This window comes from Lepisma saccharinum, chromosome 3, assembly GCF_977018435.1.
Source record: "Lepisma saccharinum chromosome 3, izLepSacc3.1, whole genome shotgun sequence".
NCBI classification, from domain to species: domain Eukaryota; kingdom Metazoa; phylum Arthropoda; class Insecta; order Zygentoma; family Lepismatidae; genus Lepisma; species Lepisma saccharinum.
Window position 1 is genome coordinate 98,104,258 of NC_139231.1, and position 25,008 is coordinate 98,129,265.

Sequence of the window (25,008 nt, forward strand, 5' to 3'; positions counted from 1 at the left end):
TATATTTGGCATACGTACAAATTGTAAACAATGATGATTCGAAATATATATCATTGTTTATCATGTCTGTAATATTTAATTTTTTTGACTCGAGCAATTTGTCCTGAACAGATATATGAATTAATGTGTAAATTCAAATACCTATGAGCAATATTAACAGATGAACGAAATTATAGAGGAAATTGAAAGACATATTTGAGGTAATGCATGTTACTTTTCCATTCATAAACTTTTATCCTGTCGTCTAATATGAAATAATCTCAAAATCAAAATATATGAAAATAAATTAGCATTTAGGTTTGACGTGAAACAGACTTACACTGAACAAGTACAATAAAATGGGAACAGATTTTCACGTAAGAGAGGTTATATTACAGACGAGTGGATAAGCTTACATGATACTGAACTGTATAATATATTTTCATTCCTTGATATTACTAAAATAATTAAATAAAGACGACGTGATTATGTTGCAGCACCAACACACCTTCTGGTTTAGGAATATTCGAGAGTTAACTTACTGTATAGCTTTTTTTCTGTATATTGTCTCAATTGTTATTAATATTTTTACTCAAACTATTTTAACTCGAACTATATCTATTCAGAAAAATTAATATTAGAAGCAAATATAAAACGAATAATTTAGTTTCAATATCAATTTACTTAAGCAAAAATCACTGCGTTCATAATTACCATTCTTGTACATAAAAATGCAGTTTTATCATATATACGAGTATATGAATTTAGAAACATCCAACAAAGAGAGGAGACAGCAAAAAATATGACGTAACTCATGTGTCTAAAAAAGCCTGAAAAGAGGAAGAAATAGAGTACAATTGGACAAGATTGAAAATTCGTGGAAAGAATCCATAAAAAATTCACGACTTAAAAGAAGATTCCTTTCAACTGGGCTGGGAAAGAGCAAGGCAGGTTAATAAGGGCAGAATCCGATTGGACGAGATAAAAGGAAAGGAGAGCCGGGCTTGATTTAGAAATTAAACACCATAGAAGAAAGAAACAAACGTATGCTGAGAATGATAGAACGTACAATTGGATGAAGAAACCTGAAAGAATTTTATATGACATTGAAGAAAAATGTAACTGTTTTCAGAATTTATAATGAGGAAGGATGTAGAACCAAGTGAATTGATTAGAGCAACCAGCATTAGGGCAGTTTCATTTAGGAAACTGTCATTTGCCATCATCCCCATTTTATTTCAAACGAGCCACTAATCAAGACTACTCTGCATAACATTAGCATTTTCACGTTTAATATTTCGTTCTGTTCGTTCATTAATATTAAAAAAATGGTTCTTCATTACAATTTCAACGGAAAATGCAGGTTCGGTCAAGACTCGAACCCGGGTCTCTGGCTTACCGTGCCATTTCTATACAAAGTGAGGTGATGAGCTAGCCCTGGTTTCGACTGAATTGTCAATTCCGCGATTTTATCTATATTTAATCGCCGTGTCAGTGCTACCGCAACGGGATCTGTTACCTTTGAAGCACTGATGACGTGGATGCTACCTAGTTATCTAGTTCGTAGATCAGTGGTATGATATGCCACGATATTTTTTTGGAGAAATTTCTACGTAATATGCCTCCTGTGTGTGCTAAAATCACGCATCAAATAATTTTATTTTTGGGATATTTGAAACTAAAATGATTCTAATTCTCTTGTTTACTTTCAGCAGGTTTTGCAAGTTAAAGCATTTGATTATAACAATGAAGGAGTTTAAAACATTACAAACTAGTTCTTAAAACATTACAAATGAAGCGGTAGAAAAGTAAATATATCGTGTGTTCTTGTATGTTGTGCATAGATCGTGACATTAAGGCACATTTGAAGTCTTTGGTTTGGTCCACAGTCTAAAGGTACTGTGATAACATTACGGGTATGATTGTATTGTATTACTATTGTATATCATTTTAAAGCTTATCAAATTTACAACTTTCACTTCACTTTATCATATTCTCTGTCAGTAAACAAAACAAATAGTATTCTTTCAGTTTATTCCGAAGTGGTATTTAGGGGAAAATGCTGAGAATGTATAATATTGGGTAAACGTAAGGAAATAAATTCCAGCATAGCTGACCTTTCTCAAAATAGCGGATTTTCCTGAAGAGGGAAAAATTTGGGAATTTTCCTCAGAACGCTTGAGTAACACCCAGGGTTTCCTCCAAAATGTATTTAACTGCACTGCACTGGACTAAACCTGCGAGAACATAAACGCAAGTGGATCGCTGCAGCTACTAAAACGTAACATATTGGTTCGGAATTAATTTTAAAATGGCTTGTTTGGAATTTTATTGGGCAAAATGGTTTATTTTATAGTGTTGAGTCCATCGGATTGAGCCTGAGAGTCAGTGGCGTCAACAGACATTTTTTTAGGGTTGGCTCAAGGGTGGATAAAATACAGGGTCCGGCAGAATGAATAGTAGGATATAAAAAGGACAGAACGTCGAAACAAATCGAATAATTTATTGAAACACACATTGAAAACAAAGAATAATAGATGCCATTACATACCATATATGGCATTTTACTTGGTTTTGAAGATAACGCCCGACAGATGGTCGCCATCACGTTCAGCACATTCTTCCAGGCGGCGAACGAAAGCTCGCATCACCCGCTCCAGCATGTCCAATGGGATCGCCTCCACAGCTGTACGTATCCTTGCCTTCAGTTCAGCCATGGTATGAGGACGTGTAGCGTACACTTGACTTTTCAGGTAGCCCCACAAGAAGAAGTCAGGGGCAGACAAATCGGGCAACCGTGATGGCCAATGAATGCCCCCAACTCGGGAAATCAATCGACGGGGAAAATGATGCCGCAAGACAGTCATGGACCGGCGGGCCGTGTGAGCTGTTGCCCCGTCCTGTTGGAACCATATGTCGTTGTTCACCTTTGGACATAGCGATCGCTATTAACCATTACCGCACGTCCATGAAGATCCTCAAAAAAATATGGACCGATGATGCCAAACGATGCCACACCGCAGCACACTGTCACACGTTCACTGTGCAGGTGTTGCTCATGCAGCCAACGAGGATTAAATGGCGCCCAGTATCTGTAATTCTGTTTATTGACACCACCGTGCAGATCAAAATGAGCCTCATCCGACATCAGTATGTTGTTTCGCATCTGCGGCTCGGCTGCTAAACGTTCCAAGCAACGCAACGCAAAGGTTCGTCGGGCATGTTTATCTTGTTCAGTTAGTTTCTGTGTGACCTGCATTTTGTAGGGGTGGAAGTGGGGGTCTTCATGGATGATGCGCTGCAGGGAACAATCTGACATTCCTAGAGCCAAGGCATGTCTGGCAGCAGAACGCCGAGGACTTCGGATCAGTGCTTGACGGACCTCCTCCACTCGCTCCTGGGTCCGTTGTGTCTTTGGTCGCCCCGGGCTTTTCATTTTTGCACATGATGCAGGAGTCCTGAATTGTTCCGCCCACCGTACAATCGTCCTATGATCCAGGACGTTCTGATGTCGGCCCACCTGGAAATGGCGACGAAAGAGTCGCTGCAAGGTGATTGGAGACTCGTTATTTTTTAAATACGCCTCAACGGCGATGTTACAAACTCCACAAGACCATACTTACGAATGGCAGTCCTTCCTCAATGCAGCGCACACACACGTCGTTGCGCAGGCGCAACAGCGACGCCGTACTACTTGACTAAAATCAAGCTATTCATTCCGCCAGACCCTGTACTTTTAGGGCTCATGGCAAGGACCGGCCCTAGGATTTTTTAAAGGTGGAGCGACGTTTCATGAGCCCCCCCCCCACAATAAACGTTGTTCTGTACTAGAGCATTCTTGTTCATGGCTTAAATTCATGCCTATAATGCAATTATTTATTTTTATTTATTTATTGCGTCTTGTTTATCATGGCGAAGTTAAGGCTTTGTAGCCTTTTCTACCACTTTTTATGCAATTTGTATTGGTGTTAAACAATTCGGAATATAAATTGCCTGTGTTTTGTAAAAAAAAAAAAAGAATATTATAAATATAAAGCGAAATACGCTTTCAGCAGTTAAAGAAAAGCTTCTAAGTGTCTTTTAATTGCAAAAGTAATTTCCAACACAAAACATTAAAAAAAAAATAATTTACCAAAACTTCTTTAATCCCAGTTACTGGAATGGTAAATATAATTCTAGAATAACAATTTTTATCAAATTTATTCAATAAGTTTTTCTTATTTTTATAGGTTTTCTCATTGTTTTTATATGTGTTAAAAGTTTATTTTGATCATTTTGGCGCCCCCAGAAGACGACCCCAGTGCGATCCCTTCGCTTACTCCACCCAAGGGCTGAGTTAAAATAACGGTCAACGTAATTTTAAGACACACAAGAGAACAAAACAACAATCGTCAAGAATGGAAACCAATTGACGCGGAGCAATGACGTTTTGTTTGTGTGTTTATATTTCGCACGTTAATGAAAGGAAACCAACTGAGATGGAAAATCTAGAAACGTTTTTCATTTTTGAAGTGAAACTGAGTTATGTTAGTCAATTGTTAATGCCGCTTTGTGTGCTTTATACTATAATTATTTACCAGCTTGTCAATTTGCGTTATCTAAATAATATATCATGTACAGGGTAGGGTGTCTGTCTTAGAGCTATAAAAAAAGAAAAGGTCCCAAAATCGGTTTGACCAAGAATTAATTGGGAATGAAGGTGTATCCTGATGCACAATACCTTGCCATTACACATCACAAAATGAGAGAGACTAGCTGCGCCACTGTCACTAACAACGTCAATACACTTCTATATGGGCACCGTTAGTAGCACAACAAATGATAACACACAGAACACCTTCTGTTGTGGAGTCCACTCCGCCATGTTTGTTTACTGTACCCATGCGCATGCGCGCGACACTGTTTCGTATTTTTCGTAAATGGGAACAGATGGCAGTACCGTACATCCACAGGTTTTGACTGGCAGGTATTTGTAAACTGTAGTGCATGTTTCTTTTATTATAGCTATAAGCCTCACACGCTGTATTTGGGTGTGCAGAAGGGTGCGCTGAGATTATTGGTGGGCTAGAGCCCACCCACGCCCTCCCAGTGGCGACGCCACTGCTGAGGGTTCTATGTACGGTACGCCAATATAGCTAGAATTGAATTGTTGCAAGATACCTATAACGATAATATTAATAAACTGACAAATTTATCGTCTCCTACTTCTATGTTTTATTGATGAATCGGAAGACAACAGTGCAAACACACAGGGGGAAGGGAAGGACACTTCGGAGCAAGTAATTTCCCTGACAACTGTCTATTGTCATTAACAACTTCACTAAATCTTGAAAGACAGCAATTTCCACAGAGCCAGCGGAGGTAAAAGAAAGAAAAAAAGGTTACCCATGCCAAAGGAAGGGTCATTACGCATCTTGAGATCATTGCGTGCAGTGTAGGCGCGTGCGTTTTATTAGATGCATATCTTCGACTTGGAAAGAAGCTGTTATTCCCCGGGGACAAATTATTGCTTTGACGACTGGAAACTCCCTGAAGGGAGGTGATAAATGCTCAGGAGATGAGTTATACGACTCAGGGACACATTCGCACAAGATAAACATTGTACTTTGTGTGTGAGCGTTTCGGAGAAGGACGAAGTTACACCCATTAAAGCCGAACTTTGTGCCTTCAGTCACGAAAATAGCTTTCTGCTTTTCGAGCGGGGGCAAGGAGGGAAAACAGGTCAGAATATCTTGACGGAATAGCAGTCAGGAATTCCCTCCGCTCCTGTTTTTTTCATCCTTCAGGGTAACAAATCGTCGTGCGAGGCATCTCGTGGAAGCAGTTAAAAACTTTTAGAATGTTTGTTTGTAGCGCTCGGGAACTTTATCTCGGACTATCAGCACGGCTAGATAAAGAGCGATTAGTTGTTTGGAGACGGGTGCATGTGCGAGGTTGCATCAAGAAGTTCCAGGAACCAAGTCACTGTAGCTGCAACATATGGCAACACTGTCTCAACGACCACTGACTTGTAACCGTTTATGACGATTAATTACTTTTGACCTCTTGAGTTTGAGTTATTTTAAGTACACTTGATACACAGATAGGCTAATCGGGACTTTACCTACAGTTTAAAGTGGGATCTGAACTACTGTGCAATGTGCCTCCACCGGGAATCGAACCCGGTACTTTTGATCTCTTAATGGATTTAATCGTTCTTATGAAACGAGACTGAATATGTCTTAAGATTGGTAGAAAACTGGAAAATACAGTATTTTGTTGGGGCGAACTAAAATCCTGTCAAAGCCAAACTGTGGATTAGCGGCTTTGACGTCTGCTGTTTTGTTTGTTATTGAAGTTGTGGTTGTTTTTCGAACTTATTTCTGCTGGACGGAGGTTTAATTTGTTTCACACGGAAGAACTCGCTTCGGCTACTCTAGTAACTTGGATTAGACCTTCTTGGACGGAAAGCAATACCTTTTAAACAGGCTAAGTTTCATTCACATCTGTTCAATCCTTCCTGAGTTGTTGAGTAATTCTACTTTAAGTCCTCTTTATGCACATAAAGGCTAATCGGGACTCGGACTACAGTTTAAAGTTGGATTCCAATGTGCCTCCAGCGTGTGGTCATTCCATGAACAATATCAAGCTGTGAACATTGGGCATGAAGAAAAACGTTGGTTCTGATCCGCTAGTTATGTAGAATGCAATATGTATTCGGGTTAATTAACATTTAAAGTCAAATCTAGGTCATGGCTTTCTGACTACTCCTTGAATCGAGATGATGCGCTACCGTAACAAGAGATTGGGAGAATTTTCAGTGGTTTCGAACAGAGAATATGAAACCATTGATTTTATGTCAACACTGTGCCTTTGATAAAAATTATGGTCGTTTGTCTCGATTACATTAGCATGTGAGAATATATTATTCCATGATAGTCTCACAATACTGTAAGTCTAGAAACGCACATCTAATAACTATTTGCTTAAATTGTTATTATGGAAGAATATGTTGTGTGAAGATTATATGGTCTATACCGGGAATCTCTGGATCAAAGCCGCGCATAACGGCAGAAAAAGAGGAGAGACCGAATAGGCTGAGAGAAGCAGTACACGCTGCTGCACACAGCTGGTAGCTGCAATCGCTTTTCCCTTCCACGCAATTTCGTTCCTTCTCACGTGTTCATTGGTAGAGGCCTCTCGAGCCACTACTTGCGCAGACTTGTCGTCGTTCGCTCCCTCCAGAGATTAACGGGACAGAGTATATTTGAAATAGCCTTCTACAAGAGAACCTGATAATCTACGAGGACTATAATCAGATCCAGGATTGTAAGGTTTTTGTCATCGACATCACATGAACTGCCACTTCATTTGTAGCACATTCTCTATGACAAGTTGTTTTACAAGGCAGAGAATAAAGTTTGTTTCAACCTATATCAAAGTTCCTGAACGCACGTAAGATGATCTAAAGATGAATGTTACAGCTTCCTGACGAAACCAAGTCAACTGAGAAATCACATTGAGAGAAAGTATCATTGATACAACTGACCTCTTTACAAATATCGTGAGAGGTGGGTGTTGTTATAATCAGTCCAACATTATTTATGTATAAAGATAGCGCATAAAAACGCAACTTAGATTTAGTACAACTACATATATACCATAAGTAGTAGAAGCTTCACTTACCAATGACTGCCTTAATTTCTTCGTTCCTTTCTGCCACGTAACTGTCGCTGGTGGTCTGGATCCGAAGGTCTCGCATACGATCTCGTATTGTTTGTTGGCCAAAAGAACCTTTGGCTTGGATAACAGTCTGACGGACAGAGGTCTCACTGGAAGAGAAAAAATTGTGATTACAAAGTTTGAACTGCCTGGTTTGTAAATAAAATCAAATTTATAATTTAAATGGTGTTTGTGTAGCTCTCAGTTCTTTAATGTACAAGTAGTACATGTTGTGTAGAACATTTAGATTTTCTTTCTACGCATAATTTGCATTAATATTACATTCGATGCAATGAATATGACAGTAGAAATCAGGAAAGAGTATCTGGAAGAGGATTTACGAACTCATACTGGCAGCAAACCGTATATATGTGACACATGTGGTAAGAATGTTGTTGACAACACTGGTTTAAGCCATCATAAACACACACATACACTTAAAAACCGTTAAGAACTCTGTAGGTTTATAGTGAAATAGAAAATATTTCGTTCTGTATTTTACGTCATACACGCTCTTATATACAAGGTAACCAAAAAAGTTCTTCCCGTTCTAGAGCAGTTATAACCAAAGAGCAATGCACTGGACGGTGCGTACCTTTATGTTTCGAAGTAATCTCCATCAGCATCCAACACCTTTTGCCAACGTTCCTGCAGCTGCACAATACCCTGGTGATAAAACTCGGTGGGTTTGGATGCAAAGAAGTCAGTGAGTGCGTTCCGCAGGTCTCCCTCATTTGCGAAGGATCTCCCATGGAGGTGGTTGTCGAGGGAATGAAACTTGTTGTAATCTGTTGGTGCCAGGTCCGGTGAATATGGTGGATGGCACAGTGTCTCCCAGCCAAGTTGCTGAAGGATGTCCCGGGTCCTCTTTGCCACATGTGGCTTGGCATTGTCGTGCAGGAACAGCACACCTTTGCGATTCACCAATGCCGGCTCCTTCTGCCGCAATGCACGGTGCAAGCTTTGCAACTGCTGAGAGTAGAGGTCAGTAGTGATGGTCTGACCAGGTAGAAGGAGCTCGTAATGCACCACTTGCCGACAATTCCACCATACAGAGAGCATAACCTTTCGTGTGTGCAGAGGTGGTCTTGAGGTGTGAGGAACAGGGTCACGTGGCGACAACCAATGTCTGGTACGCTTGGGAGTGTCGTAGAGGACCAACTTTTCGTCACCAATGAGCAAGCGATCAAATATGGGTGTGTTCATGTGCCAAGTGAGCAAGGACAAACAGGCTGTCCCGTTGTTCCTTGTTGGCTGCCGACGATGTGTGGGGTACCCACTTGCTTAACTTGTATGACTTCCCTATCCCATGCAGGTGCAGTCAGACTGTTTCAGCGGAAACATGGAATCTTTCTGCAAGTTCATCACACGTTAGACCACTGTCCTCCTCGATGGCTGCTTTTAGGGCTTCGTCATCCAACACACGTGGTCGTCCATTGTGAGGTTCATCCGAAAGGCTGACATCCCTCGAACGGAATTTCTGGAACTAATGTCTGGCAGTGTTCGTTCGCGCCATTCTCCCCAAATGCCTGGAAAATACGGCGACTTGATGCGGCAGCTGACAGGCCCACTTTAAAGTCATACAAAAAACACACGCGAACAAGCTGCTTCTATACCTCCATTTCTCTTCGACACTGGACGAGTTATGACTGCTGTGTGTGCGCAACGTGCCTGTATTACTGACAGTCGATGGTCAGACTAACTCCCGATCGCTTGGCAGGTACGTGCGTCATTTCATTTCCTCTCTATGAGCGCATGATTAATGGGACGTCAAAAACGGCAAGAACTTTCTTGGTTACCTTGTAGAAGATATAGTATTCCTTTCATGAAGCGTTTTGAAATAGCCATTTATCAACAAGACAATGTTCAACCGTACATTTTTGAAGTTTCCACTGGCATATTTTCGTAATAAATACCCCTCGTATGTATGTATGTATGTATGTATGTATGTATGTGTGTATGTGTGTATATATATAGCGAGCACACACACATACACACACACACACACACACCATCACACACACACACACACACACACACACACACACACACATATATATATATATATATATATATATATATATATATATATATATATATGTGGTTTGAGTTGGTGTTTTAAGTCCACTTTATGCACAGTAAGGCTAATCGGGACTGGACCTACAGTTTAAAGTGGGATCCGAACCACTTGTGCCTCCACCGGGTATCGAACCCGGGACCCCTTGATTACAAGGCAATGACGCTACCACTGCGCCATGGGGGAGACCCATATATATATATATATATATATATATATATATATATATATATATATATATATAATACTATGCACGTTTCTCAAAATTCTTGATATTCAGCTTACGCATAATTGATGAAAGAGGAGGTATGTCAATCCTCATACCTCAATAGATATTTCGGGCTCTTTCTACGGGTATAATTGAAAAAGCGTCAGCTTCCTGTTTTTAACAGAACATTTTGAATATGATACAAAGGAGAAGAGACTTACACTTCACATGCACAAACACACACACACATGATTACCGATAAGAGCGGAGAAAATAAATCAAACATACCATGTAATATCTAAAATGTACATACATTTTCTGTATGATTTCAGTTGCTGTGTTTTTCAGCTTCCGTGTTCCTTTAAGCTCATATTGTTTCGCTTTTATCGAGCTCTGAAGGATTTCGCCAACGCAATGAGCTATTTAATTAATTCAACACGTTTCGCAATTTGCAGGAACTCGGCGACAATGCTAATCCCATTCGCAAATAATACCTTGTACAAAAAAAAAAGAAGCTTCCACCAATGTTTCCCAATTCTCCTTTTTGATATCAAACAGGTGATTATGAAGCCATGAGATTTAAAAAAACAAAAGAACAATACAATCTCGGTTTCTCTTCTGTTTGACGTAAAAGGAGGAATTAGAGATACTAATGATTACACAATGAGAGGAATGTAGCAGTACTAGGTGAGCATTGTTGAATCATTTTTCTCTTTGTATTAGGTTCTGTGCGTAGCTTTTATTGACTTCTTATGTGAATATATTTGATCCGTGTACCAACAAGACGGATGAATATATGGTAGGCAATAAGGGTCAGTGAACAGTTATTGATTAACTCTTGATAAATAATACCAAGTGAATATGAGTAGGTTTTGAAACACATTAAGTAAGATAACTCAAACCCAGAGCTTTAAAGTGATTTTAACTTAGATTTCCTGTAAGCATTCGAGCGAGTGCTACATGGAATCATACTTGCATTCACTACTATTAAGTGAATTAAATTTAGTTATTAATTATTATTAGTCAATAAATAATCTAATTCTTTGTCCTTCTCCTCCTGATAAGGTCCGAGTTCTTGACAATGTTAAATAATTTAATCCAACTCGACATAAAAATTATAGTCGATTATCTAAAGAAAAAATGAAAAATCAATTATATCAGCTTTAAAATTAAGAGTATCATTAATTTTAACATGATTTTTTGTAACATTTCCATTACATTGCCTGCTAAATCACGTTAAAATATTATACTTAAACATTTATATTTCTAAAAAATTCTCAAGCTCCATTAATCTTAACTACAAATAATGGAAATATCTATAAAATAAAACCTGCTCATCCAAGACTTATTTTACTCATCACAATTACGGATATTATTAATAATCACACTCCAAATAAACTTAACACACTTCAGTATTATTAAATGTTGGCAAACGTTTGAATTTCTAATACGTCACAGTTGGTTCTTAACATAAAATTGTAAATTTGTTTATATGTTAAAGACGTTCAGACATCTTGAAAGTAGAATGTAGGTTGTGCATTATATCGTTGTTACTATGAATCGTCGTAATGTTCATTGTACAAAGATGAACCGACATGCGAGTATATCATTGGTGAAATGCACTCTATCTACATACACGACAAATACCAGACAACATTCTATGAAAATCACCAACTTTGAAGTTCTGTAAAGTTTGAGCCACACTTTTAAGGTCAGGCAAATTATCCATTGTCATTTTCGGTTTGCTCTCCTACACATCCTATGCTTTCTAAGGAATGGGTTTGTCCTCTCCTTACTGGAGTTTGTTTGTTTATTTTTGTCTCAGTTATTTAAAACCTTGCATAATATTAAAATCTGATTGAGCCACCATGGTGATGGACAGTTTACCCACTATTTTCTTTGCCGTCAGCTGTACAACAGAAATGTCTACTCGTCTTGTGTCACGTGTCAGAAGCTAGACCAAAAATCGACGAGGAGAACGAGAACGGTTTTGCCTATTTTTACACTATTCAGTTCTGAAGCAGATTTTAGGCTGGAAGCACGCTGCATATTGTAGATGTGTTTAAATTGCCTCACAGATACGATATGGGTTAACATGGTGTACATACTGCAATTATTTTCTTACCTGTTTACATGAAATCGATGTAAACAAGTATTTGGAGAATAACGCAAGTTAAATTTATATAAATGATGTTGTGTTTTCTGCATGTTTTATTCATAACTAATACTGACCTCAAAATATTTAAGCGCTAAGAATTGTTCGTTACTTCACCGTGCATCGAAACAGTATCACACTCGTTTCTTATGCATATGTGATTAAGAAATGTATAATGTGGGGGGGGGGAGGGATTATTCTTAATTTTCTAACTTCCAGACCTAGGAATCAAATATCATGTGATGCAGAATGTCGGTTTATTTGTTGTAAGTTGACATTATGCACAGATAGGCATATTGGAACAGGACCTACAGTTCAAAGTAGAAACTTAACCATTATACACCGGGTATGGAAACTGCGAACACTTGATTACAAGGCGACAACGTTACCGCTGCGCCATTTGAGAGGCCCTGATGCAGAATGTCACATGTGTTAGGACATCATAAACGTACATGTACACGGTAAGCTTAAAGTTCTTCGTTGCGGACATGGTTTAAATAACTAAAATATTCCTTGGGAACCAGATAAACATGGATAATTTAAACAAAAGTTATCTTCTAGAAATATAAATTAAAACACTACCAGAGAAAATCGTGAATTATATTTAAATGTTCTCCATAATAATGTTTATATTCCATTTATTAGTTTGAGAGAGGCTACAAGTCTATCAGCATGTTCCTTGCATACGCCATGCTTAAAATAGGCACAAATTATAGATAATAAAAATGAAATGAACAAGTTAATTTCTAATCTGAATATACTATTATGAAAGTATTATGAATAATTTTAAAGGGCAGCAAGTATTTATGAGGTACTTACGAAATAAGTCTATCCTGACAACCTTTTCCGCTGGAATTATGAGTTTCGTATTACTAGCTTGGCACTTGAAAGTTGAATTGAGATGCTTCCTAGTTATATTTTTTACTTGGATCTTATTGATGACCACATCATGCCTCTGGTCTACGAGATAACCTTCCACTAGCTTCTCGTTGATGAACCAGGAAACTGTTGGCAGTGGTTTTCCTGGAAGAGAGAGAGAGTTGTAACAACTCAGTATGTTAGTACATACTTGACATATAGTTCTACTTAGTGTTAAGAATTTGACATAAGAACATACAAAAGTACACTTCTTACAATTCCTGTTGCAAAGCCATTTTCCATATCTGGGAATATTATTAATAAAGGCATATTTCCCTATCCTGGGTCATTTTATAGGAAATCCTACGGTATCTTTGTTGCTTGAGGACACATGCAATATGTTGCATTCGCGTGTGTTTAACTGCATGCTCACAATGTTATGTTTACGTTTGTTTGTCAATTTATATTTCCTTGTTTTAGAAAATATTGACGACTGCCTGACGTTCATTCCCGGGGTGGGTGATTTCATGAATTTTCCCAGCAAAGTCCTTGCATGGAGCTGGTCTGGGATACCTTAGAGTAACCGTGGAGGGCAAAGGTGGCCGGGGCGTGGTGCTGACCACATCTTCACTAACGACCGATATTATGAATGTGTTGGGCGCTATCTTCTTATCTCCCATGCGGCTTCCTGACGTAATGCAATGATTGGTTGGTTTCAGTGTCAAAATGGTTGCTGGGTGTGATGTATCTGGAATCTGGTACTTACTAATAGGAGGACAAATGGCTGAATAAAAAAATATTATGCGGATGAACTATCATGATCAAATAAAATGTATGCATAACTAAAAAATCACTACGCCATTGATAATAGATTAACGTGTAAAGACAACAACCTTTTAAAGTCTCAAGCTGTTGTGGGTAGTTGCACCAGAGCCCCGTTTGCCTACAGATTAGTTTCTAGATTGTGGAGGAGAGGTTGACATTTCAGCGCCTTCTAGAAAGTCAACACTTTACACCGCAATTTCTACATTGGTCACAAAATTATATTAGTACAAGGCACGGTAAATTTTCTAAAGAACCTATTGCATATGGTGTTATTGGAGAATTCTGACGCCTTTCATTCAAATGAAAACTTTTCTCTTAACTTTTATTCTGGCACAAGAGACCTTGAGAACAAAATCAGAACCAGATGTTTCAGATCGAAAGATGAAATGATTGCTTCATTATCCCGTCACTTCTACTGCTCCATCATTTCCAGAAATTGTTTCTCTCAAACGGAATTGATTCTAATCCGATTTAAAACAAATAAAACTCACTTAGGGAAAGTCTATAACGAGGATTTTTTCCCCTGATCTCATTCTCAGAGCAAAGTTATAGAATTGATTTTCGTTATCAAGACACTGAAAACAGACTCGTGGCAGAGCTACTCGAGTTGTTTATGAAGCTAACGATCTTTCCATGCATCAAAGTTCCCTGGTTCGATATTCGGCCAGAGCATGGGTTCTGCTCCATTGATTTCAACTAATCATCAGTTCTCATTGTTGCGATTAAACAGAAAAGAGAAAACTGACGCAAAAAATACATAAAATACTCCCTCCGTTTGAAAACATGGCCTAGAAACGATTTTATCGCTTAGGATTATTGCGCATGCGTGGATCATTGAATGTTGCTCTGCTCTAGTATGTACAAAAAGGTGCATCTACTGTGGTGACGCGGCTGTTGTCGGGTTGCCAGTTTATTGTGGGGCATCAAACCAAAATATTTACTTAGTTGATTACTGACCGGAATCAAGTGGTCGCCACTAGTGACGTTGTAGAAGAAGCAAAATGACCAGCATACGAGACTAAGTACAAAATGGAATAATAATATTAATAATAATACTGCGGAGGAAGGCGCCCTTCTTTACATGGTACCACCTCGTGTTTGTTCTGTCATGATTGCAGTCCAATACTGCACTCCTCACGAATCACATGAGAGGTTACACACATCACGAACGCGACCGACGAAGCCTCCTGTCCCGATCGCTCTTTCCTTTTCGCCGCTCTCTAAATGCTACAGTATTGCTGCTCGCTCTGCAGTCAACACGTGAATATGAGAGCGCTATTGCAAATATCCGTCGGATTGACTGGGCCTATCATCCAATAAAATTCAAGTTTAGTGGCGCTTAGTGCGGGTAAGGAAATAACAGGAAAGTTAAAGAAGAAATCACCCTGTTTCTATTTCCAGTCACCAGAGCCACATTGATTTGGTGTTTTAAGTCCACTTTATGCACGGTAAGGCTAATCGGGAAGTAGGATCCATTAGCTCATGAGAGCTGCATTGAGGTAGGCGTACTGTAGACAGACGTTGACATTGCGCAATTTTAGTGAAAGATGAAACTTTTTCTCCGAACCAATATTAAATATCTCAATTCATTTTACAGTTATCAATCATTCAATTATCACCCTGAGTATTATTGTAGGAAACACAATCAGCAATAGACACAGAAGCGTGTGCTTTAAGGTAACTTTTCTGATCGCTTGAAAAGATGTCAAGGAACAACAAGAAGAAGCTAGGCCGTTAATTGCACTGCCAGATCGGTAGCTACACGAGCGCCACTAACGACCAAACTGTAAAACACGCTGTAGAACCCTTCCGCCGTGAAACGCACGGCATAATGAAGACAGATGCGGCTCTTCTATAGGGAATCCAGCCAATCCTCTTTCCCCACACTCTTCCTCGTCTTTGCCTTCCTACTTGACAAAAGAACAAGTGTGTGACTTAACAGCGGCGATCTTCTTTTTCCTCTCCTGCTCTGTTTTACGTCTTTTTATCCGTGCCGTAAGTTCCCGCCAACAGAGCGACACTAAGGAGTATCGGAGGCCGTTTAGAAAAATAATTTGCATCACGGGTAAAAAAAAGAAAGACAACGAAGGCTTACGAGAAAATTCAGGAGGAAAAGGAGCTGGAAAATTACAAAAGAAGATAACGGAAGGGAGGATACGAAAAACTTTAACACAAGAAGCTAATTCGTTATACGCGGGAAATTCAGCGACCACTTAAGAAGAGGCCGTCATATTTAAGGCCCCCCCTCTTATTCCACCTGTGCAGTGAGCGTAAAAAGAAATATGCTCTCAGGACAAAAGTGGGGTGAAGAGAAGTACAACACCAAGCACATGATAAACTGTAACCCTTTTTCTCTCAAATATAACCATGAGCTTGGTTAAAATTTGAACGTTGCTGGGTATTGGAATATAAAATCAAAATTGGTCTACGTACGCATGCCCCAAAGGAATGGTTGCTTTCCTTAAGGGTTATTAGAAGCAAATGAGGGTTCTTTGTTCCCGTGTGAATAATTTCGGAAATTTTTCATCATAAAAATGCCGTAAAGAGTCTAATTCTGAGATTAACTGCTACTCTTGTTAGCAGCGATTTCTGGATGATTCACGTTCATACTGTCCTATATCAACTTCAGTGCTGAATTTTACGAACGGCGTCTTTCAACGTTTCACGTTCACATGTATTTACAACAGGTATAATGACTTTCACACTTTCTACCATAGAAATATCTAAAAATACAAATTCGAAAAAGTTATGTGAATACGTAACATACAACACATAATTCCTGTTAATTATATGCAGTTTTATGTGTATAAATAGCTTCAGATATAAGCGAATGATTATATTAAAATGTGCACAGAGAAACGTCACATGAACGCCATTATACATATTTTATAGCACTGGATATTCTGGTACCTAGCAATAATTGAGTGAACTACAACGAAATATCTCTAGCGTTGGGTAAATGAAAAAGAAACAATTATATCATCACAGCTCAACCAAGAAACTGTATTATTAGGGATAACTAATATACAAAGAAGCGCCTCAGCTGCCGAATCGAAGTAGTGTTGCCGTTCGTGGCGAAGGAAATAGGTTTCCGTTCTTGACAGAGAAAGTATCGTTGCCATTCTTGCCAGAGAAAGTAGCGTTGCTGTTCTTGGCAGAGAAAGTAGCGTTGCTGTTCTTGGCAGAGAAAGTAACTTTGCCGTTCTTGGCAGAGAAAGTAGCGTTGCCGTTCTTGGCAGAGAAAGTAGCGTTGCCATTCTTGCCAGAGAAAGTATCGTTGCCATTCTTGCCAGAGAAAGTAGCGTTGCCGTTCTTGGCAGAGAAAGTAGCGTTGCCGTTCTTGCCAGAGGAAGTAACTTTGCCGTTCTTGGCAGAGAAAGTATCGTTGCCGTTCTTGGCAGAGAAAGTATCGTTGCCATTCTTGGCAGAGAAAGTATCGTTGCCATTCTTGCCAGAGAAAGTAGCGTTGCTGTTCTTGGCAGAGAAAGTAACTTTGCCGTTCTTGGCAGAGAAAGTAGCGTTGCCGTTCTTGGCAGAGAAAGTAGCGTTGCCATTCTTGCCAGAGAAAGTATCGTTGCCATTCTTGCCAGAGAAAGTAGCGTTGCTGTTCTTGGCAGAAAAGTAGCGTTGCCGTTCTTGGCAGAGAAAGTAGCGTTGCCGTTCTTGGCAGAGAAAGTAGCGTTGCCATTCTTGCCAGAGAAAGTATCGTTGCCATTCTTGCCAGAGAAAGTAGCGTTGCTGTTCTTGGCAGAGAAAGTAGCGTTGCCGTTCTTGGCAGAGAAAGTAGCGTTGCCGTTCCTGGCAGAGAAAGTAGCGTTGCCGTTCTTGGCAGAGAAAGTATCGTTGCTGTTCTTGCCAGAGAAAGTATCGTTGCCATTCTTGCCAGAGAAAGTAGCGTTGCTGTTCTTGGCAGAGAAAGTAGCGTTGCTGTTCTTGGCAGAGAAAGTAACTTTGCCGTTCTTGGCAGAGAAAGTAGCGTTGCCGTTCTTGGCAGAGAAAGTAGCGTTGCCATTCTTGACAGAGAAAGTAGCGTTGCCATTCTTGCCAGAGAAAGTAGCGTTGCTGTTCTTGGCAGAGAAAGTAACTTTGCCGTTCTTGGCAGAGAAAGTATCGTTGCCGTTCTTGGCAGAGAAAGTATCGTTGCCATTCTTGGCAGAGAAAGTATCGTTGCCATTCTTGCCAGAGAAAGTAGCGTTGCTGTTCTTGGCAGAGAAAGTAACTTTGCCGTTCTTGGCAGAGAAAGTAGCGTTGCCGTTCTTGGCAGAGAAAGTAGCGTTGCCATTCTTGCCAGAGAAAGTATCGTTGCCATTCTTGCCAGAGAAAGTATCGTTGCCATTCTTGCCAGAGAAAGTAGCGTTGCTGTTCTTGGCAGAGAAAGTAGCGTTGCCGTTCTTGGCAGAGAAAGTAGCGTTGCCGTTCTTGGCAGAGAAAGTAGCGTTGTCGTTATTGGCAGAGATAGTAGCGTTGTCGTTATTGGCAGAGAAAGTATCGTTGCCATTCTTGGCAGAGAAAGTAGCGTTGCCGTTCTTGGCAGAGAATGTAGCGTTGCCGTTCTTGGCAGAGAAAGTAGCGTTGTCGTTATTGGCAGAGAAAGTAGCGTTGCCGTTCTTGGCAGAGAAAGTAGCGATGCCGTTCTTGCCAGAGAAAGTATCGTTGCCATTCTTGCCAGAGAAAGTATCGTTGCCGTTCTTGGCAGAGAAAGTAGCGTTGCCGTTCTTGCCAGAGAAAGTAGCGTTGTCGTTATTGGCAGAGAAAGTATCGTTGCCATTCTTGCCAGAGAAAGTAGCGTTGTCGTTCTTGGCAGAGAAAGTATCGTTGCCATTCTTGCCAGAGAAAGTAGCGTTGTCGTTATTGGCAGAGAAAGTATCGTTGCCATTCTTGGCAGAGAAAGTAGCGTTGCCGTTCTTGCCAGAGAAATTATCGTTGCCGTTCTTGCCAGAGAAAGTATCGTTGCCGTTCTTGGCAGAGAAAGTAGCGTTGCCGTTCTTGCCAGAGAAAGTATCGTTGCCATTCTTGCCAGAGAAAGTAGCGTTGTCGTTATTGGCAGAGAAAGTATCGTTGCCATTCTTGCCAGAGAAAGTAGCGTTGTCGTTCTTGGCAGAGAAAGTATCGTTGCCATTCTTGGCAGAGAAAGTATCGTTGCCATTCTTGGCAGAGAAAGTAGCGTTGCCGTTCTTGCCAGAGAAAGTATCGTTGCCATTCTTGCCAGAGAAAGTAGCGTTGCCGTTCTTGGCAGAGAAAGTAGCGTTGCCGTTCTTGCCAGAGGAAGTAGCGTTGTCGTTATTGGCAGAGAAAGTATCGTTGCCATTCTTGCCAGAGAAAGTAGCGTTGTCGTTCTTGGCAGAGAAAGTATCGTTGCCATTCTTGCCAGAGAAAGTAGCGTTGTCGTTATTGGCAGAGAAAGTATCGTTGCCATTCTTGGCAGAGAAAGTAGCGTTGCCGTTCTTGCCAGAGAAAGTATCGTTGCCGTTCTTGCCAGAGAAAGTAGCGTTGCCGTTCTTGGCAGAGAAAGTAGCGTTGCCGTTCTTGGCAGAGAAAGTATCGTTGCTATTCTTGCCAGAGAAAGTATCGTTGCCATTCTTGCCAGAGAAAGTATCGTTGCCATTCTTGCCAGAGAAAGTAGCGTTGCTGTTCTTGGCAGAGAAAGTAACTTTGCCGTTCTTGGCAGAGAAAGTATCGTTGCCATTCTTGCCAGAGAAAGTATCGTTGCCGTTCTTGGCAGAGAAAGTATCGTTGCCATTCTTGGCAGAGAAAGTATCGTTGCCGTTCTTGCCAGAGAAAGTATCGTTGCCGTTCTTGGCAGAGAAAGTAGCGTTGCCGTTCTTGGCAGAGAAAGTAGCGTTGCCGTTCTTGGCAGAGAAAGTAGCGTTGCCGTTCTTGGCAGTGAAAGTAGCGTTGTCGTTATTGGCAGAGAAAGTAGCGTTGTCGTTATTGGCAGAGAAAGTATCGTTGCCATTCTTGGCAGAGAAAGTAGCGTTGCCGTTCTTGGCAGAGAAAGTAGCGTTGCCGTTCTTGGCAGAGAAAGTAGCGTTATCGTTATTGGCAGAGAAAGTAGCGTTGCCGTTCTTGGCAGAGAAAGTAGCGTTGCCAGAGGAATTACGGTTGCCGTTCTTGCCAGAGAAAGTAGGGTTGCGGTTCTTGGCAGAGAAAGTATCGTTGCCGTTCTTGGCAGAGAAAGTATCGTTGCCTTTCTTGGCAGAGAAAGTATCGTTGCCATTCTTGCCAGAGAAAGTAGCGTTGCTGTTCTTGGCAGAGAAAGTAACTTTGCCGTTCTTGGCAGAGAAAGTAGCGTTGCCGTTCTTGGCAGAGAAAGTAGCGTTGCCGTTCTTGGCAGAGAAAGTAGCGTTGTCGTTATTGGCAGAGAAAGTAGCGTTGCCGTTCTTGGCAGAGAAAGTAGCGTTGCCAGAGGAATTACGGTTGCGTTCTTGCCAGAGAAAGTAGGGTTGCGGTTCTTGGCAGAGAAAGTATCGTTGCCGTTCTTGGCAGAGAAAGTATCTTTGCCATTCTTGGCAGAGAAAGTATCGTTGCCATTCTTGCCAGAGAAAGTATCGTTGCCATTCTTGGCAGAGAAAGTAACTTTGCCGTTCTTGGCAGAGAAAGTAGCGTTGCCGTTCTTGGCAGAGAAAGTAGCGTTGCCGTTCTTGGCAGAGAAAGTAGCGTTGCCGTTCTTGGCAGAGAAAGTAGCGTTGTCGTTGTTGGCAGAGAAAGTAGCGTTGCCAGAGGAATTACGGTTGAGTTCTTGCCAGAAAAAGTAGCGTTGCGGTTCTTGAAAGAGAAAGTAGGGATGCCTATCTTGCCAGAGAAAGTAGGGATGTCGTTCTTAAGAGTGCCATTCTTGCGAGACAAAGAATGGTTCCCGCTATTGGCAGAGAAAGTATTGTTCCCGCTCTTTGCAAACAAAGTAGGTTTCCCGTTCTTGGCAGAGAAAGTAGGGTTCCCGTTCTTGGCAGAGAAAGTAGGGTCCAGTTCTAGGCAAAGAAAGTAGGGGTTCCGTTCTTGGTAGAGAAATTAGGAGTGCAGTTCCAAGCAGATAAAGTAGGGGTGCAGTTCTTGGTATAGAAATTATGGGTGCAGTTCTTGGCAGAGAAAGTAGTGATTCAGTTCTTGGCAGAGAAAGTAGGGGTGCAGTTCTTGGCAGAGAAACCAGGGTTGAAGTTCTTGGAAAAGAAATCAGCACTGTAGTTTCGGCAAGGAAAGCAGCGTTGCAGATCTTGGATGATTTGTTAGATTTGGTATTTTAAGTCCACGTTGTACGCAGAAAGGCTAATCTAGACTGGACCTATAGTTTGAAATGGGATCCGAACCACTATGTGCCTCCACCGGATATCGAACACGGGACCCTTTGACTACAAGAGAACAATGGTACCACTGCGCCATGAGGGAGGTCCTAGTTCATGGCAGAGAAGACAGCGTTGCAGTTCGTGGCAGAGAAAGCGGCGTTGCAGTTCTAGGCAGAGAAAGCAGCGTTGCAGTTCTAGGCAGGGAAACCAGCGTTGCCGTTCTTGGCAGAGAAAGCAGCGTTGCAGTTCTAGGCAGGGAAAGCAGCGTTGCAGTTCTTGGCAGAGTAAGCAGCGTTACAGTTCGTTGCAGAGAAAGCAGCGTTACAGTTTTTGGCAGAAATAGCAGCTTTGCAGTGCTTGACAGGGGAAAGTAGCGTGGCAGTTCTTGAGAGATAGAAAAGAGTCTATCAATTAGAATTGAAAGAAGTAATTTGCTAAGTACCGACTTAGTTTTAGAAACTGGTTATATGCCGTATACTACAACGATTCGATTGATTGATTTGATTTACTTTATTTTACTTCGTTTATGTGCAACTTTTAGCTAATTTGCGAAAATGGGGATGAGTGATGAAATTATGAAATTAATGAATGAACACTCACAAACATCCATGCCTAAACCGGGATTCGAACCCGGGATATCTGTCGTCGTAGCGCGATGTGCTAAGCACTCCGCCATGGGGGCCGTCTACTACCACGATTTGAATTCGCTATGTTAATGCAAAAGTAAATCAAATCGCTCTGCATGATTTTCCTTGTCTTAAGAACTCTAAATCCTTTTCTTCCACATTTCTTCGCTCTCTCTCTTTCTCTCTCACTCACTGAATAGCTACCCCGAGGAACAGCAGCAATCTTGGTTCATTTGGTCGATTTACTCAGCCGAGTTTAAATGGTGAAAGTCACGTGGGAGCAAGTTCTTTCCAGAGGGTTCTGGGTATTCCCGTCCTCTGAATCTTGTTAAGCCTCGGATCTCTTGACACTTGACGAACGGCTAACGTATGCTCCCGGGCAACAAGATGGATGTAAAGTAAAGACTGCCATTTTCTTCCCAGAGCTTTTGTGCTTTTCGAAGAAAAGAATTTTCAGATTTATTCCGATTATCTGATTAATGCTTATCGGAGTTTTCTTTATAGAATACAAAAAGGAATAAAAGAGCAGATTGCTGTCACGGAATTGTATTGCAAAATTTGAAATGAAAAATAGAAAATACGTAATAAAACAATAAGTAGAAAATTCACAATTTTTCATAAGGTTACGTTAAGAAGCTAAACCTAACTTAATGCTTATGCTAATTACTGTAAAAATTGTGAATAGTGTACCCTTGTGCCGGTTTGAAAACGTTGTAGTTCTATAGGTCCGTGTGAAAATGGTGCTCACCCAGACTATTTATTCAATGCTTGGTACTATAATAGTGAATGTAGCCAACTTGTATCTGGGTTAACCGCAGATTTCAGACTTATAGCGCGGAAAAAAGTTTCATTAATTGTAAGGAAAATTGGACCTCGTTAAAGTCGCATAATAACAAGTTAGTATCTTACTAAACAATATGTGGCTTTAAATAAAGGCATCAAACTGATCCAACTTTGCTCATCATAAGGTGTTTCTTAATCACTCTGTCTTGGAAACTCTTAGTGAGATGATAAATTTAGGCACAAAAATTACTTCCAGTTCAAATTGTCATACATAATACAGTTCACACAAAAATTTGTTTTCTATTTGTGTTTGGTTGCTGAAAGTTGCTTATCTAGGTTAATCTCGATATAAATTATGAAAACGTTGGAGTTAACACTATGAACACACTTGCCCAGATAGGATTCGAATTCAGAATATAGGATTTTGTTCTCTAAATACGAACCTCCTGCTATAAAACGAAAATTTGTAACAAAAACTGGGGAAATCATTTACGATCTCAAGCAAAGCTATTTCCTTTTGTACCCAAATTACATCCTATTTTAAAATTTAATTCTTCCTGCTATCTTATCGCAGCATACATTTCTCAAATTCTGCCCCTTTTGAGAAATGCTTTGGGATTGTTTTCTCCATTTTATCTCATCCCTCAAAATCAGCTGATTCTTTCCTTTTTCTCGGGCCTCCGCTCCTCCTCCTCTCGCAGTATTCTCATAACTTTCTTCCTTCTTCCTTTCATTTATCCCCCACCACGGAAATAGTCTCGAACCAGCTGAGCTAAGGTCCCTAGCGTCGATCTGCACTTCGGAGGAGAGTCTCCCGCGCTTAGAGGAGATCACGAAGATGAATGGGGGGCGTTTGTTACAAAGAAGGTTTTTCTTAATCGCCATATTCTTCAGAAGTCACGTAAATGTAATCTTTGAATTATTCCCAATTCGCAGCGGATCGATTAGCGTTGCGAGCCTCTGCAAACGTTTCAGAGGAGAAGAGGTTGATGGGAAATGTTCTTCGGGAGTCTTGTGTTCATTCTGTGAACGTTGTTTCAATATACAGTAGAGCTCAGCTTTTAAGGTAATTGTAATGGGGACATCTCAAAATCTGCAAGAAGCTTACCTTTCTCTTGGCCGAGAGATTGACCGACCCAACTCATCCAGTACTACCAGGTTCTCGACTGATTTGTTCATTTGTAAGACTCCCTTGTTATACCCACGTATAATTTGAGCAGTTGGACATTAAAAATGTGAAGATTGAAACAGAATACTTTTCGTATCTTATGACGTCAGTTCAAATAGATGACGTATTTTTGTAATCTGATCAACCTGTAGATTTTAGGTTACTGGGAGACTTTTTTATGGACGTTGATATCTGTTTAGTCTTTCCTGTGCAATTTTTGCAACTGCAATTGATGAAAGGAGGTTTAGTACTAATATTTTTTTAATTTAATGTTTTCATTAATGTGTGAGGTACATAGAACAAACATTAGTACTAACAGAGTTTGGTGCAAGACTGCACGAATAATACACGATAATAGAAGCAAGAAAGTTTCAGTAAACATAGGTCTGTAAACGAGCCGTTTTCGAGATAATCGCGAATGTGTGGTTACAAGCCGCCACTGACTTCATTGTTTGTAAACGTCGTCCCAGTTGGTAAAATGCTAATAATAAAGTAAGAAAAGTGACTCTCACAGTACGATTAGACCGTGTACTGATTGTATCCATCCTGTTTGATTACAACGCGGAAAATACACTCTTTTGTAAACAAATAGCAAACCTCGGAACGCGCAAGGAGTAAAGCACTCGGTGTTTACAAAATGCAATCATTGACGGCTTGTAACCACACATTCGTACACATTATTATAATTTTACCAACGAGGACGATTTTTGCAAACAATGATGTGTACTTTCACCTGTGTCAGTTTGCTCTATTACTCTGAGACACCCTGTATATTCGAGCGAATCACGCTCGAGTTTGAGCGAGCAAAAGTGGTCCAATGTAGTACTCTAGTTTGGACATTACTACTAGCGTATGTTCTAATCTGTTTTTATTTTTTGAGAGCTGGACCTGAAGAAAGGTGGTTCAGTACTATCAATATATTTAAAGTTATTTAGCGTCGCTTTTCTGACACTTTTTAGCTAATCGCGACGGTGAGGATGAGAAAATTGATGAGAAGACACTCACAAAGAACAGCCATGCCAAGGTCGAGATTCAAACCCGGGACTAACAATATCCCCTTCACTGTCTATAAGTGTGAAGCATATAAGACGAATATTAGAGAAGAAGCAGTATTTAGAGATGAACAGTTGTGTGGATACCTACGCCTGAAGTGGTCTCATAGGTTCATAGTTCATGAAATCTGCTTGTAATATAATTATGTTACAGGAAAAAAAAATAGTGTCTTTAGTTTCTGCGAAAGTTACCCTACAGGATGCTCCAATCGTCCCACACGAATTGAACGCCTTATTATTATTATCTATTATTATTACAATGTGATGTACGCAAATTTCAGTACATCACCGTAGGA

At 40.3% G+C, this 25,008-nt stretch overlaps 1 protein-coding gene across 2 annotated transcripts in view; it reads right to left on the bottom strand.

Annotated features, from left to right (window-relative positions):
• Nucleotides 1-25,008, bottom strand: part of LOC145985901 (neural cell adhesion molecule 1-like) — a 227,626-nt gene that overhangs the window by 66,368 nt on the left and 136,250 nt on the right. For both annotated transcript variants that reach the window (XM_083120040.1, XM_083120039.1), the window contains exons 4-5: nucleotides 12,940-13,143; nucleotides 7,645-7,790 (exon numbers count right to left, since the gene is read on the bottom strand). In XM_083120040.1, the coding sequence (XP_082976166.1) occupies nucleotides 7,645-7,790; nucleotides 12,940-13,143 (350 nt within the window). The remainder of the gene's footprint in view (nucleotides 1-7,644; nucleotides 7,791-12,939; nucleotides 13,144-25,008) is intronic.